This window comes from Arvicanthis niloticus, chromosome 8 (genome assembly GCF_011762505.2).
Source record: "Arvicanthis niloticus isolate mArvNil1 chromosome 8, mArvNil1.pat.X, whole genome shotgun sequence".
Lineage (NCBI taxonomy): Eukaryota > Metazoa > Chordata > Mammalia > Rodentia > Muridae > Arvicanthis > Arvicanthis niloticus.
Window position 1 is genome coordinate 28879352 of NC_047665.1, and position 17414 is coordinate 28896765.

General features: G+C 43.9%; 1 protein-coding gene across 9 annotated transcripts in view; it reads right to left on the reverse strand.

The window, feature by feature from the left end:
• Window positions 1-12405, reverse strand: part of Psmg4 (proteasome assembly chaperone 4) — a 51807-nt gene extending 39402 nt beyond the window's left edge. For 5 of the 9 annotated variants that reach the window (XR_013112182.1, XR_013112185.1, XR_013112184.1 and 2 more), the window contains exons 1-3: window positions 12125-12398; window positions 5467-5542; window positions 881-1055 (exon numbers count right to left, since the gene is read on the reverse strand). Coding sequence is in view for 2 of the 9 variants with exons in the window: in XM_034510494.2 (XP_034366385.1) it covers window positions 934-1055; window positions 5467-5542; window positions 12125-12298 (372 nt within the window). In the remaining 7 variants the exon portion in view is untranslated. Of the gene's footprint in view, window positions 1-858; window positions 1056-5466; window positions 5543-12124 lie in introns of those variants that run through there. The other 4 variants (XR_013112186.1, XM_034510495.2, XM_034510494.2 and 1 more) reach the window with 4 other exon arrangements.
• Window positions 12406-17414: the final 5009 nt, after the last annotated feature.

Genomic DNA, 17414 nt, shown 5'->3' on the forward strand with positions numbered 1-17414 from the left:
ACCCTTGAACCACAGATGCCATTACTACTAAATGCCCTGATTCCTGCCTGTTTGACTCAGTGCAAACCCCTTGACACTGTGCAAAATAATTATAGGCCCTGAAATGTCAACTCAAGAGGGTCCAGGGGGACCCCAAAGATTAGAAAGCTCTTTGGCAATGGTGGTCACCTTTTGTCAAAATGTGGATCTCAACACATAAACCTCAAGTGGAAAAAACACAATTAGAGCCCAAGTAGTAGCCAGGAATTAAACATGGCCAAAAGGGCAGGTAGTAGGAAGAAAGGGGAGAAGGAAGCCAAGCCAAGTAAGTGCAAAGGGGCCTGTGGCATTGGTGGGAAACAAAACCAAACAAAACCTGAAGTTAAAACCAAACTGGGCACCTGGCACAGCCTGACTTGGCAGAGCGTTTCCACACACTTAACCCAGCAAGGTTGGGATCATTGCCATTTCACAGATGGAAAGAACAGGGCCAAAACACTAGACTCCACTGAGCCCACAAATCTAGAAAGCTGCACTAAAGTTCAAGTGTAGCTTAAAATAGCACAAGGAAGGTGCCCATGAAAGGCTTAGAGAGAACACAGGGAAAGCCCCAGGGACTAACCTTTCTTTCAGTTCACAAGACAGAAGCCTCAGGTCCTGCACACAACCCTAAGGAGTGTCCACCATAGCTGCTGACTGACCAGGAATATATGAACAGAGCAGTGACCGCTTTAAACTGTCTGACACGCTCCTCCCTTTCCTCCTCTAGCACTAGTCAGCAAGTGTGTCATCTGCTCCCTTTTCCTGCTTCCCCATGCCATCAGTGAGAGCCTTCTGACACCCACACTTATAGGAGAAAGCCATGAAAGTAAAATGAAGTCTGAGGACAAAAAAAACCAACCTGTTTATTTGAGTGTAATTTATATACAAGTTACAAACTCTTCCTTCTGCTGCTCAGAACTTTTCCGGAAAGGTCTGCATTTCTTCCTTAATCCTGTTTTCTACGAGTAACGTGAAGTTACTGTCTGTGTTGGAGAGGTTGTAGCTGACAAACACCTGTTTGCTGGTCTTCCTGGCTAAAAAAAAAACAAAAAAACAAAAAAAAAAAAACAAAGAGAAAACATGTTGACAGCCACAAGTGAGATACCTCGAGTCGGTCCTGTGTTCCACAAACCTGCCTAGCGCATGGAGCTACTTGCAAAGAGAACAAGGATTTGGAGAAGACTCCTCAAGGGCTGGACATGCAAACGGACACCTAGCTCCAGCTAGGCTCTGGAACAGGGAATTTAGTACAAGCCTTGTAGGAGCTGCTACAGCTTAGTAAGAGCACAGAGTCTGGCCCATCCTGACTCCTGCAGGAGAAAGATCATGGTACTGGGGCCAGCAGTCAATGCTAAAATGCTCTCTGGTAACCACACACTAGTATCTGGAAACCCCTACGCTACCTGGGGCTTGGAGATTTGGAAATTTGGGGATTTCGTTATTTAAAAAAATAATAATAATATAATAATATAATTATATAATTAAATATTATATAATTATTAAGTATAATAATATAATAATATTGAAGTTCTCCATCACTACTACCCACCTCTATAATTTTTCTCTCTCCTTCTAGAAGTATATATTTTATGAATGTACATGCTTGTATATATGCACATGCATATGAGTGAGTGTGCATTTTCTAGAATCAATACATAGGTGAGGCATTGACCAAACTCCGGAAATGAAGCTCAGCTGCATGCCCAAATCTGGAAGGCAATGCCCTGAGCAGAAGCAGGCAGCAAGCCCAAGACTGTTTCATTCAACAATAACTGGGCAGTTGCCTGACCTCCTCTTCCCTTGGCCTCACCCATGCCCAGGGCAGGGGCAGAAACTACTAGTCACCCATCAATCAATCCCCTCTCTATTCCAGTGACCTCAGCCCCATCTACAGTCAGAAAAGCAGGCAGTAAGGCTGGGTTAGCCACAATACCATGACTAAAGTCTGCTATAGAAGACACCAAGCTTCATTCAGGTGGTGATTCTACCCTGCCTCTGCAACACTTACCTGCTGTCCCAGCAGGTTATCTATCAGTGAGGGCAGAGAGACAAAGCTACCTTCAGGCCTGGGTCTTTTCCCTGATCTAATGCAGCTCAAAACCTCTTTGGGCTCCAGATTCTCCTTTGTAAATCAAAGGCAAGGCCTCTGAATCTCAAAGACCCTTTCAATTATTTTCTTTATTAGACATCCAAGACTGTGCATCTGGCTTGTTTGGGGCTTGTTTGTCTTTAGATAAAGAGATCTGGGGAATTTCCATTGACTGAGAAGCTGATATATCTCTAGAAGAGCCCCTGCCTTTGCCCTGAGGATAGCTGGGTGGACTATAGCACATGAGTTACAACTCAATAAAACTGGGGTTTAGTTTTATTTTGGAGGTTATTAGTTTTTGGTGATAGGGTTTCCCTGTATAGCCCTGGATGTCTTAGAACTAGCTCTGGAGACTAGGCTGGCCACAAACTCAGAGATCCACCTGACTCTGCTACTGAGTGCTGGGATTAAAGGCATGTGCCACCATGCCTGGTCTGTTTTTTCTTTTTTAAAAAAGGAATGTAAAAACATACATAAATTAAGGGATATAGCCAGACATGTTAGCACACATATGTAATCCCAAATCCTACTGCTTAGGAGGCAGAGATTAGAACTAACCCTAAGCTCTAGGCCAACCAATTCAACAAAGGAAAAAGAAAAAAGAAAAAAAAAAAAGGAAGAAGAGAAGAGGAAGAGTACATCTGGACTGAAGCAGTTGGTAACCATAGGAAGCAGTGTTTTACGACGGCTTACAGCAGATACAGCAGGACTAACCATGAGTTTTCTGCATGCAGTGTACCCAGAGGGTTCCATCCATTCCGTTAGGTATGGGAGGGAGTCTGGGAATTGTTAGTTTAGACAATAATCTGAGAACAAGTCAAGTATAGCAAGATAGTGAGATCTACCAAGACCAGCCAGAAAAAGACCATAAAATCACACTGTGCTTATTAAAATCACACTGTGCTTAGTCCATCTTCTCAGTGGCAGTGGCATGGGGTTCTTCTCCCCCAACAGGGGCCCATTGTAGTGTACTTCCAATCAGTCTAATTCAGCATCTCTCAATCTGTGGGTTGCAACCATCAAAAAACAAATATTTCCAGTGGTCTTAGGAACTGAGACACTGTTCTTCTCTAAAATTATAGTTATGAAGTAGCAACAAAAATAATTTTATAGTCAGGGGTCATCACAACAAGAGGAACTATTAAAGGGTCACAGCATTAGGAAGGTTGAGAACCACTGGTCTAACTGTTGACGGGGCCACAGTGTCTGTGACTCAACTTCCAGATTCATCTCTGCTCTGAAAGGTGACCAGAGCTCAGGGTCTCTTCATCCATGCAGAGTTGTGATGCAGTGTTTCCATGACCACTGAGAACCCTGTAGCCCTCTTCCTCCTCCTTCCCCCCCCCCCCCCTTTTCTTTCTTTTGTTGAATTGGTTGGCCTAGAGCTTCTGGTTAGTTTCCCATCTCTGCCTCCTAAGCACCAGGATTTGGGATTACATATGTGTGCCAGCATGTCTGGCTACATCCTTTCATTTATGTATGTTTTTATATTTCTTTTTTTAAAAGTCAGAAGACATCTATCTTTATTACAATATATTACTGATACTCGTCCAAGCCCAAGAGACCAGTCAGCCTAGGACTTTGCTGGGCAAGTCCCTAATCTGAGCAGGTGAAGCACCACACCTTTCAAAGGTGCCAGCAGCCACAACAAGCCACTGAGTTACTGAGAAGCACTTTGCATTAAACTAGGTATCAGGTCTCCAGCTCATGGATATTCTTGAGACAACTTTTGACTTTTTTGGTATAAAACCTTTGGTGGCACACTCTAGTAAGAGATGTTGAAAAGGCAGAGACAGGAAGATCAGGAGTTTGGGGCCAGCCTGGGTTATAACTTAGGGGCTACAGCTCAGCAATTAAAAACATATACAATTCTTGGAGAGGACTGGAGTTTTGTTCCCAGTACTTATGTCAGATGGCTCATAACTACATATAACTCCAGCTTCAGGGGCTTCAACACTATCTGCCAGCTTCCGTGGGTGATACATTCATGTGTAAACCCACAATCAGACCTACATATATACACATTAAAAATTCTTTAATTAAAAAAAAAAAAAAAAAAAAAAAAAAAACTTTACTCGTGGTATGCCAGAGAAATGTTTGCCACCCTTCTCTACCAGGGACTGTCACTGCAACCCAAACTCACATCCTGCCTCCATACGTATGCCCATTTCCCTCAATTCTAAGCAGACATGAGCACACAAGAATCTGTTTGACATAATCTGCTAACATGTGTTAGCACTTCTGTGTTTAAAAATACACGTAGAAGCAAAGGAGCATCATGTCTCCAACTGGCTTTTATGTTGTTCAGTGAGAAGAAAATGTAAACAGAAAGGAAAAAACTAGAAGCCTTGATACAGGCTCAGAATTCTTTCCTATAAACTCAAAATTACTTCCTAATAAAAAGTTTCCAAAACAGCTCATGAGTCTGTTTCCAGGCTAAAGAAAGACCCTGGACCTTCTCCTATGTTCTCTGCTCTCCCTGACCTCTGACCATAAGACAAGACAAGTCTGGAGTATTCATAAATTGGTGGTGTTCTTCCTGGGCTAAGTGGTAGCTGCTCATGTGTAGGTGACTCAAAGTGACAGAGTTACTAACTGGTCAAAACAACACAGTTTTCTTTGTACAACTCCAAACACAACAGATATAGGAGCTTCTCAAAACAGAGAGCTGGGCTCTTTCCCTCCTCATTCCTTTAGCTAGGATTTGGGGGGACTTTGAGGCTGCTGGGCTCAGAAATACCTAGAGATGCTGGAAAACACAAAGATTGAGCCACTGTTGGGGCATCCTATTCATACCAGCCTTGGGCAACCAGGACTGGAGATCACAGAATACAAGTTATTCTGACCTAAATCACCTGAGTATTTATAATTCTTAACAAAAGGCACATGTGGAAGGAGGGAGCCTTCATCCTCACACTCTTGGCTAAACAGCCACTCTGCATTCACTTCACCAAGCTCTTTGCCTGTCATACTGAAACTGAGAAACAGTCGTTCCTAAAGTAGGCTCTCACAGAAATGAGACCCATGGAGCCACCCTGAGTAGTTGCCTCTGAGCAAGATTCATTCTGTCCCACAAGGAGATGATATACTCACTCAAAGAAAATAAATCAGCTCATGGATTAAAGAGGGAAGCCAAAAAGGATGGTGAGGGTTCCTGAAAGTTCCCTGGCATCATGATGACACTGAAATAGTAGATGTGTCCCATGAAAAGACCAAAGGACAGAGGTCATCTTCCAATGGTAATGAGGCAGCTGTCCCTCACATGAAGATCCTTTACTTCTGAGGACATTTACCCTAGAACATAAAACAGTGGGTCACAGCTGGCTAGTGTCAATACATTAGCCTTGGGCACATACCTAAGCGCTGAGCAAGGCCGGTGGAAGTCGTATCAGAAGTGTCTCCAAAAAGGGAGGTGCACACAGGGATGGAGTCCTAAAGAAAAAAAAGAGAAAGAGAGAACAAAGAGTATACTGTAGAGTCTCCTGCTGGGTCAGCCAGGCAGCTTTGGGTTCCACACAAGGTGTCTGGGCAAGGAAAGGACATACATGTGTCCCAAGTGGCTGGAATTTGTCAACAGCCAAGCTAGATGACCCAGACACAGAAAAGACAAAAGAACTGGGGCAGACAGAAGTCACCTGTAACGAGACCCACAGAGCTGTTAATGGTTTCTAAGACTGATTTCACATACAGGGATTGTTTCTGTGTTACAAACTCTAAAGTATGCTGAAGGGCATTCCAACCAGGAGGGAAGCCAATGAACTCAGTAAGCCCACAGCAAGAACGTGATCAGAGTCTAGAAGCCTCATCCAGTTCCCCAGCTAACAAGCAAGTTGTCTGCTTTCCTCAGGTAAGCCTACTGAGAGCACAGCTCTGGTCCCCTGAAGGCTTATGTGGACTTCCGAAAGTTAGTGAATGACTTTGAACTTCGAAAAGACACCAGCTATCAGCACCCAAACAGCAAAATTAAAGCCTTGTATGAAATAGTTAACAGATCTTGTTTTGGCTAAGAAATGATGAAGTATATATAACACAGTAGGATGCTTGCCCAGCATGCACGAGGTCTTGGGTTCAATATTTGGTAAAAAAAAAAAAAAAAAAAAAAAGGCTGTTTAAATAGAAAAAAGCCCTCTCACTAACCTCCTCAGGAGTTTGGTATGCTTGCTTCTCTGCCCAGGTGGAGACAACTTAATTGATTGAGCATCTCTCAGACAGTGTGGCAGGGCACAGAGACTATATAATTCATCTCTTAAGAACTTAAGTCAAATGACCAGATCCCGGGTGGCAGCTCTGCACCTAATCTCACAGAACCCAGAGGAAGCGGGGCTCTCAGGAGCTCTAACCCGGGCAGTATTAGGTAAGGAGACAGTAACACCCGCCCCAAACAGGGAGTAACTGAGACCCACTAAGACCCAGGAATTCACTCCTGGCCCAGAGCACTGGTTTCTTCCAGTCTGTGCTCAAGCAGATCTTGGGCCCCAGCTCTAACCCCAGTAGTAACACCCACCACACACAGTTCTGATACAACCAAGACAACAGGAAAGAGAGGCTCCAGTCAGAGACAGAGCAGGTAGCACTTAAGAGATACAGATGGTGAAAGGCAAGTGCAAGAACATAAGCATCAGCAACTCAGGGTACTTGACATCATTAGAACCTAGTTCTTCCACATAAGAAAGTCCTGAATTCCCCATACCACCAGGAAAGCAAGATTCAGATTTAAAAATCACTTCTAATGATGATGATAGAGGACTTTAAGAAGGACATAAATAACACTCTCAAAGAATTTGAGAACACAGGTAAACAGGTAGGAGCCTTTAAAGAGGAAACACAAAAATCCCTTAAAGAATTACAAGAGAACACAACCAAACAGGTGAAGGAATTGAACAAAACCATCCAGGACATAAAAATGGAAGTAAAAACAATAAAGAAATCTCAAAGGGAGACTACCCTGGAGATACAAAACCTAGGAAAAAGATCAGGAGTAACAGATGCAAGCATCACCAACAGAATACAAGAGACAGAAGAGAGAATCTCAAGTGTAGAAGATACCATTGAAAATATTGACACAACTGTCAAAGAAAACGCAAAATGCAAAAAGTTCTTAATACAAAACATCCAGGAAATCCAGGACACAATGAGAAGACCAAACCTAAGGATAATAGGTATAGATGAGAGTGAAGGTTCCCAACCTAAAAGGCCAATGAATATCTTCAACAAAATAATAGATGAAAAATTTCCTAACCTAAAGAACGAGATGCCCATAAACATACAGAAGCCTACAGAATGCCAAATAGACTAGACCAGAAAAGAAATACCTCCCGTCACATAATAATCAAAACACCAAGTGCACAAAACAAAGAAAGGATATTAAATGCAGTAAGAGAAAAAGGCCAAGTAACATATAAAGGCAGACCTATCAGAATTATACTAGACTTCTCACCAGATACTATAAAAGCTAGAAGATGCTGGACAGATGTCATACAGACCCTAAGAGAACACAAATGCCAGCCCAGGCTACTATACCCAACAAAACTCTCAATTACCATAGATGGAGAAATCAAGATATTCCACGACAAAACCAAATTTATATAATATCTTTCCACAAACCCAGCATTACAAAGGATAATAGTGGGAAAGCTCCAATACAAAAAGGGAAATTATACCCCAGAAAGAGCAAGAAAGTAACCCTCTTCCAGCAAATCCAAAAGAAGATAGCCACACAAAGATAATTCCACCTCTAATAACAAAAATAACAAGAAGCAACAATCACTGTTCTTTAATATCTCTTGACATCAGTGGACTCAATTTCCCAATAAAAAGACATAGGCTAACTGGATACGTAGACAGGACCCAGCATTTTGCTGCATACAGGAAACCTACCTCAGTGACAAACACAGACACTACCTCAAAGTAAAAAGTAAAAAGTAAAAAAAAAGTAAAAAAGTAAAAAGTAAAGTAAAAGTAAAAGGCTGGAAAACAATTTTGTGTCCTAAGACACAAGCTGGAGTAGCCATTCTAACACTGCCAGCCCTAAAACACAAAGGGAGGGACTCATGGCTCCACCTGTATAGGTAGTTGAGGGTGGCCTTGTCAGGCATCAGTGGAAGTGGAGGGCCTTGGTGCTTGAAAGTTTGGATTCCCAGTGTTGGGGAATTAGAGAGCAGGGAGGTGGGAATGCAAGGATGGTGGGAGCACACCCTCATAGAAACTCCCAGAATTATATGGATTAGACATGACAGAGGCAGTCCGCCAGAAGACTACATTCCAGAATTCAAACAAAAAATTATCTTGATATTAAAATTTGTTTTGAGAATTGTATATTGCAAAATACACAGCCTTGGTGTATCTACTCATCAAGCAAGCTGAGAAGACCTGCTCGAACCTCTGATGTCCTGGGATTTCAGCTGGATGCAGTGAAGACACAATATCAGAGGCTTATCAACTTACTCTTCCCCCGCCCTCTTCTAATATCTCAACACCCATAATCAGCTTGAAGAAGTTAATGAAGAGTCGGTGCCCTTATTCCCTGGCCTTGGGGACTGAGGTGGTTAATATTGGGCTGTCTTTCTAGGGAAAAGTAGTGGTTTTGTTGGAACAGGAAGGATTACCTAGGATTTATTGCATAGCCATACATATTGGTAGAAATATGTATAATTGTTATTAAGATGAAGTTATAATTTCTTAAATGGTACAAAATTTACTTTGATTTCAAATTTAAGGTTTTCATTGATACGAGTTTCTTATTGATATAAAAGTGAGATTAATATTGTTACTCTCATAGGCATTGTGCCTATATGAAACATTTAGGAATACAAGGCTTAGACCCAGTCCTTCTTTAACTTTTTAAACTGATTTGAGATGGTTAGACTGTGAGTTAAGGGCCTATAGCAAATTCATGGCTTTGAGTTTATTGTTAGGATGTTTTCTATGTTTTATTTAGAAATAGCTGAGAGGAGTTAACAGACAACAGTCCAGATTGCCTTACATGGATAGTTGGTTTTCAAAACATCAGAAGTCCACAGAATTGACATTACAAACATTTCTGTATTAATGTTCATTTTGGTTAGACACCTGTCTGCTCCTGACAGCTTCCTGTCTTGGATTCTAAGAAGAAATTGAGCATCTTTGGAATTACTCCAGGTGTGGTGAGACAGCCACTAGGCAAGAATTGCCTCTTTTCATCTACAGACAAATCACTGTCCAGAAAAGGACACACTTGCAGAATAGTCAACTGATTATATCTGCCATGACAGAGTAATCATATAATTAATAATATATTTATTTATAATTATTTATTATTAATAACAAATAATATTAAGGTTAATAATAAAACCTTAATAATTTTGCATCACTAGGTCTGTCAAATGATCCTGGGCCAGAAGGCTGAAGATCAGATGCTCCAACGTTTTGTAGTATAGGGACTGTTCAGGTGTTCAGTGGTCTCTATAAATTGGCTAAGTTTTAGAAGCTATGCTTTGTGCTTCCCATAATTTCAGTTAATTCAGTCATTCTGGATTTCTGATGAGGTTGAAGACTTTTAGTCTCATAGCCAATCTCAGCTACTTACTTTGAGAGAAAAGATTTGAGAGGATGGTTTTCAGCTGACATTCATTCTAAAGCCAAGAAAAAAAGTCAGGTTCAGAACTAAGTCTTTTAATTAGGAGAGATGACAGAGGTTCTGGTTAGTCAACAAAATGATGGACTGGGTATTAGGTCTATCTTGTACCTTACTGACAAAAGTTGGTATAGTTATGCTGTAATTGTATTTTGAGAGAAACGTTTTATTTTAACAGGAAGGGTGATATGTAGGAGGAGCTAAGGTGAGAGGAGTAAGGAGAGGAAAAGGAGGAGAGGAGGAACTAGGAGATGAAAGGGGGGGGGTGGAAAATGGAGGTGGATGTTGAGGGTCTCTGCCAGTCAAAGATAGTTGATGTATCTAGGTTGGGTATTGGGTTACACTTCTGACTGTATGGGCATCTTGTTATTGAGCATTACCAAACTTATAAAGCCTTTGATTAACATTTTTTTCAAAAGTTACTAATAAGAAAAAAAAAAGAAAAAAGAAAAAGAACTTAAAGTCACTTTCAGAATTTCTTCAGGTATATACCAAACAAGATTTAAAACAAAAAAACCAGAACAGCAGAAAATTATTCAATTTCTGTCTTTTTTGGGGGGGAGGTGAAAAAGATGCAAAAATACAATTGTAAACCTACACTTAAGCCTCCTGAAGTAAATCTACCTTTCCAGCTGGTTTTGTTGTACCAAAATTAAAATTTTAAGCCCCATCTTGTTACTGTTCTTAATATAATTCGTTACTCTCAAATAGGACATTGGTCTCTCAGCAGACACATGCTCAAGGATACATTTACTAAGGTGGGAGAACCTCTTTCAACTCCCTGCCATAGGTCAGGAATACCTTACATCCCAGGCCAGCCACCCTCGGGCTGGCTTGGCTCCGCATCATCCCTTCTGGGTACCAAACCCCCTGCTGCTATCCAGACAGGCCAGCTAGAGAAGCAACTTCATCCTGTGGTTTCTGCTCTCCAAAGTTTGTTGTGTACATAACAAGTTTGCAGGTAAGGGAAGGAAAACACACAGAATCTTTGACACTGTCCTCCATGGACCAGCACACCTTTACTATGAATGATCACAAAGTAAATAATTTAGGTGTCGGCGGCCACAAGCCCTCTAAGTAGAACCATTCAGCCCTGCCATCAAAGCACAAAAGCTGCCATATTCTCTACCTGCACAGACAGACATAGCCATGTTTTAGTAAAACTTGATTGCATAGTAAGTCCTTACTGCCTGTCTACAACTCCCTGAGGAGGTCTCAAGCCTTCTCCAAGTGACTTACTGAGAAGCCTGAGAGGCACTAGACACTAACCTCACCTTGGAACACTAAAACTTCAGAGGTCAGAATTACAAGAGTGACTGGGCAGAGAAGAACACTAAGAAACAACAGGCCAGGCCCTGTGGGGGTCACTAGAAACTCAGGATCATATTCTAAATTCATCTCAAAGGGTCTTTAGCAGAGGAATGGCAATTCCTGTCCTATCTTATTGTTTTATTTTTTGCTTCTATGTATGTGTATGGTATGCATCGATATGTACATGCGTGTTCCTAAACTTGGGTGCATATGTATACAAGTATATATGCATGTGCCCACACACAAAGTAAGCTCCTACGGGTGTATGGAATGTAAGGTAAGTCCTTCATACAGTATGAGTATGTTCAAACAATATGAGTATATGATGTGTTCAAACAAGAGACAAGGACAGGCAGTTTAGCCCAGTGGTGAAGCACTTGCATAGCACATGCAAGGCCTTGGATTCAATCCCCAGCCCTGGAGATCCGGAGACTCTGACACATGAACGGTGAGAAGGAAGGGCCAAGGACAGCCAGAGAGCACCCAAAATAGGTACGGTTGCCCACACAGAGATGAAAGGCCACCAGGTGAAGGGGAAAGACAGTTTGTTCTTGAATTTGTCAGTCAAGTACCTATCAGACACTCAAATCTAAGCTCCAAGTTCTCTGTAAAAGTTGCCTAAACCCAGTGTAAAACGTAAACGTAGGTGTGGCAGAAAACTGCCGGATGACGCGCGCGGACACGCACATCTCAGGGAGCTGGTGCAAGGAGAGCAGATGTATGTTCCGGTGAGCTCAGAGCTCAGGGGCTGGGCTGAGTTCCCTTTAAGGTGGCTCACGTGTGTACAGACTTCCAGGGTTCCCCAAGTCAAAAAGCAACCCTAGGGGACTCCAGCGTGACGTGTCCAGGAAAGGGCCGCAGGACACGCTGAAGCCCCTCAAGACTGTATCTCAGGGCCACATGCGGCCACCTGTCATGCTCATCCCAAACCCTCCTCAGCAGTTCCCACCCTCTAACTGGACCCTCCCCCTTGGGGTCCACCTGTCCCCCGCACCCCCAACCCCCACCTCTACAGCTAAGCCCCGCCCCCAGGTCCCCACCAAGTTCCGGGCCCACCCCCCCGTTTCTGTCCAGGCCCCGCCCACACTCACGTAGCGGCTGCACATGGCCACCGCGAGGTTGCGTAGATGCGGCGTGGCCCCAACCCACAGGAAAAGCGAGTCCGTCAGCCGCATGACATGAAAGTGGACGAGCTGTTCCCACAGCCTTGCACTGAAGTTGTGAAGCGACACGTCCTCGCCCGCGGCGGCCCGGGGCTCCTCCATCCCGCCAGCCACGGGGACCACAGCACGGAGACCAGACAGGCGCCGGCGCCCAGACCAGAGAGAGCGAACGCCGAGAAGCTGAACGCTCTTTCACTTTCCGTTGCGCGCGCCGAGGTGGGGTGGGGCGAGCATGAGTGGGCGGGGCGTAGAACAAGGCCACGCCTGCTCTAGACCTAGTACCTTCAGAAAAGTTCTATTAGAAGACTTAGCCTCGCTTAGGAGTCTAATAGCGACCTCTGGGGACCCAATGAACTACCTCTCTCCTTTTCCTTCTCCCCAGGAGAGCATGTTAGTGGACTGAAGCCACTCTGAGCATCTTCCTTTGCCCAGACATTGACACACTTTGAGCGTTTTAGCAGCCACCACCGCCCAGTCCCACTGCTGACAGTCTGTACCTCTGCAGCAAGTCTCGGACCTAGCTAACACTACTTAACAGCAATGATCCTGGGAGAAAGCTTTAAAAAGGAACTGCATACACTTGGGAGGCAGAGGCAGGCGGATTTCTGAGTTCGAGGCCAGCCTGGTCTACAGAGTGAGTTCCAGGACAGCCAGGGCTATACAGAGAAACCCTGTCTCGAAAAACCGGAAAAAACAAAAAACAAAAAAAAAGGAACTGCATAGACCATGCGGGAAAACAGGCTCTTCAGAGACGGGCGGGCATTCCCTGAGCTGCTTGCTATCATGTAAAGCACGCATCTTGATCTAGCCCATTAACTTCTCTATTTCCTCGAGTACAAAAATGAAAATATGAGCCTTTAAGATTTGAGAAAGAATGTGAGAGTGGGTGGGAAACCCTATGGAGGGTGGTGATATGTCTTCCCCGGGACCCTTTAATTTTAATTACTGGGACACTGAAGTGTTTGGAATGAGACCCTTGGTGGGTTGAGAAAGAGTCTTAAAATCCTGCCGGGTTTGTCAAGTTTTTTACAGCTGACTTGAAGACTCCAGGAACTGCAGGGAGTCTGCTTAAATCACCAGTAACTCTTAGTAGATTAAATTGAGATTTAAAATGTGATGTGATTTGAATATGGTTTGTGACCCACCGAGGATCCATTGTGAAATGTCTTAGTCCCCAAAGGAGATCATGGAATATCATGAGAGATCAGGGGATAGACCTTGTCTGGAAGACCTAAGGTGTTGGCATTTAGTCTAGGCTCTGCCCCACAGTTACCTGGCAAGAGCCAGGGGTGCCTGACTCACTATAAAAGGGGTTGTCCCCCCCCCCTTGCTTTCTTGCTCTCCCTCTGTCCTCTTGCCCTTTACCCCCTTTTTCCCCATTCCCCTCCTCCCTCTCTCCACTGCTCATTGTTGCCCTCTACTCCTCTCCTCTCTCTCTGCCTTTCTCTATCTCCACTCCCTCAACTCCCCTCCCCATGCCCTGAATAAACTCTATTCTATACTATACCATTGTGTGGCTAGTCTCTCATGGGGAAGGGATGCCTCAGCTTGGGCCTGCAGAGGCACCTCCTTCCCCTCACACCTGACTGCACATCCACCAAACATATTCCTTCTCCCCTTTATTTTTTTAAAAACACAACGTAAGTAGCTGAGGAAAAGGAAATACTTCTCTGATAGAGCTCAAAGCAACAAGCCCAGCTGTGGTGGTTAATATTGTTGGGGAGCGGGGGAGGAGCGAGGGTTGCTACTCCCCCTTGTTAAATATCTGTTAGGAGTTTCTACCCCACTTCGGACCAAACTGTTCACAGATAAAAGATACAGAAACTTTTAGATTTACAATAAGCTTAAAAGCACCAGAGCTGGGCAGGTATCAATCCTCTATGCCATTTTGTCTATTTTCCTACAGTGATCCCAGAGATGTCCCTGGCCATGTTCTGCCTGGACCACTCCTACTCCATTAGGCCAGTCCTCATGACTGTGTGCCCATGATCCACCTACCCCATGCTGACCTCCCTCCTTCTTCCTCTCTCTTCCACCTCATCCCTACCATGGACCCAAACCCAGGATCTTTTCTCCACCCACTCTCTTCTGCCTAGCCTAGCTGTAGGCATCGTTACTAACCAATCAGGGATAACTTGGGGGATGAGGTTTACATAGCATCACCAGAGGATCTCATCAGGAGGCAACCAGATCTTGGGGGCCTGTATTCAGCATTTGAATACATAGCAGCACCAAACCAACCCCTACACCCAGCTACACCCATGATCTTTCTGCCTACTCTCGGCTCAAGCTGTGACCTCTTCCTGTATTTGTGCTCCTATGACTGCCACCTGCATTCACTATGAAATCCTCACCATAACTCAGCCAGTGTATATACCATGCTCTTGGACCTCCCAGCCCTGTAAACTAAAAATCTTTCCTCTTTATAAAGTTAATTGCCTCTGGCATTTCATTTTACTAACACAAAACTGATAATATAGTAGAGTGTTTTTATACTGTTTCTATTTGCTAATTATCAGTGAATCTGGTCATATTTTGACAGCTTTATTAAAGTATAATTAACATTAAATTTACTACTGCACATATTTCAAATGTACAAATTAAGGGGTGGAGAAGCTTAAAGGGAGGGAGAGGGGATAGATGTGACCAAGATCTATACATGTATAAAATTTTTAAGAAAAGTAAAATATACATACTGAAGTTTTGACATCTGTAAAACCCATGAAACTACCATCACAGTCAAAATAACAGGTCTAGGTTCCCCCTCAAATCCCTGAATTATCACCCTTGAAGACCCCCATACTCGGGAGACCCTTCCTCGAGTCTCAGGAAATCACGACCACCCAAAGATCACAAGAAAACATACCTGGATGCAATCAGCAGAGGTTTATTAGGGAAGAAACCTGGCAGCCAGCGGTCTCACCACCCGCTCGCACAGGAGTGGGGTTCGACCCCAACATCCAGTCCGTGGAGGGTTTTAAAGGGAAAAACCACAAACCAGGGGAGTGGGGAGGGGGTGAGGGGTTGTCAAGGATACATAACATAAGAATAGTGAAACATTCCAGAGAAACCCACCCTGAATGGTTAGTGTCATGTGGAAATCACCCTGCATTCTTCTCAAAAATGTGGTTTTTATCATGTCATTGTGTCCTATCCTGCCATTACCAACTATTTCAGATTAACTATCTTCCCGCTATAGCCCCACCTAGGTGGCAGCATCTTTATCTGTAGTCAGGAATGTGTCTTCCTGCCTTGGGCCTCTCCCACCCATAGGTGGGCCTACTGCTTGAGGCTTGATTCAGGGGCAGTGTCCTCCACCTGGAATGTGTCCTGGGGTAGTGAAAATCTTACATTCAGTTCCGCTTTCTGGAACTTTCATTTTTCTGCCCAGGACTAAGGGCAAAGAAAAAGTCTACATATTTCATAAAATGGCCTTTTGTACCTTCCCCCCACCATGAGCAGGACTGAGAGACCTTGGTTGCCACAGCAAGGTCAAGTGACGGGATCTAGGTGGAGTTACCCACCTTGGCTGCCCGGAACACAGCAGAACTGCCCCTGGGCTTGCCTTGAGACATCTCCGGCCATAACATCCCACCCATCTGAAACCAGGAGGGGTTGTGGGTTGGGTCTTCCCCTTTAAATTGAGAGCTGAACATTAAAGCTTTGGGCCTTGATCAGAGATCTTTGTCTTGGCCTCATCTCTTCTCGCCCTCCTTCCCCTTTCATTCCCAGCCCCCCTTTCAGGTGAATCCAGTTGACTTGTGGCCACGGGCGGCTACAGCCTTTATAATTTTTCACTCTACACCCTCACCAGTCTACATTGTTGCTATAGGTAACTGGGCATTTTCTGGAGTTTTATATAAATGGAATCACACCAGACATGTGGCTGTTCTCTTGTTTCTTTCATACATTAGAATATGACCCATCCAGGTTGTAGTATCAATACTTCACTCTGTTTTATTACTGAGCTGTGTTCCATTGTGTGCAAACAACCATTTGTTTATCCATTCACAGGTTGATGTTCATGTGGATTGTTTCAGTAGTTTTCTGAATTTTATAGTGTAAGGGTCCATGATTTGCTGGAGAATGACACTCCAGACTCAAATAGTATGTAAACTCAAAGAGTGTTTTATGCTGCAGAAGTCTAGCATGCTGGGTCTCCCATTACCAAGGTAGAGAAACAACCAAGTGAACTTGTGGGCCTGATTAGGGGGTTCCTGGGGTAGGGCAGCTTCTGAGGCTTGAACTTGCCTGGACTTGCCCAGTTTTTGGAAACAGAGAATTAGGCATCTCATCTCCTGAACTGCCAATTTGAAGCCTATCTTGGAGTCAGCCTAGCAATAGTAAATAGTAAAACTGCCATAAATATATGTATACAATTAAGACCCTGTGTGCTTCTGCTTCTCGCATATAACACATACAAGTAGAATGGCTGTTTTCTCCCATTGTATATTTGCATCTTTTAAGACTATGCCAAGCCATCTCCCCACCTGTTTCTACATTCCCATCAGCAGTACCTGAGAGTTGTGGGTCCACCACATCCTCACCAGAGAGCGATCATATAGTACAGCCATTCTGTCCCGTAGCCATTCCGAGACATGTACTGGAACCACACTGTTACTTTAATTTGTATTTTCTCATTAGCTAAGGGACCTCAGCTCATATCTGTACCATACACAAAAGTGAACAAATGGTTCATAAACCTCAACATAAAATCTAAAACTAAGGAACACAGGAGAAAACCTGTGATCTGACAAAGATTTTGTAAGACTCTTGCGAGCCTCAGCTTACCAGAGACCCCCTGAGTGAACCACTCAGATATGTGAATCAATGCAAAAAGCAAGAGGAATTTTAATGAGCCAATGCATTGGGGTCCCCCTACACCAAAGGTGGAGTGGCGATCCCAGGGGGAACCCAGTTGGTCAGTTTTTATACAGCTTAAGGGGTAAACTAGAGAAACAATGACTAGGCACAATATGATTGGCAGAACAGTGTGACTTTTAAAGTGATTGGTCTTTAGGGGATGAGGTGGCAGGGACTTCCTTTGTCTGAAGGTGGCAAGAGTTGGTCTGTCCTGTGGAATGTGTCTACTGTGCTCTGGGCCTTCCCCCATCTGCAGGTCGGTGCCCCCCCCCCTTCTTGTGGTTTGAGGAATGTTAATTAGCCTCTTCTTTCTGGAGGGGGGCAGGGAGTGCCTAAATGTTCTATGTACCTCTCT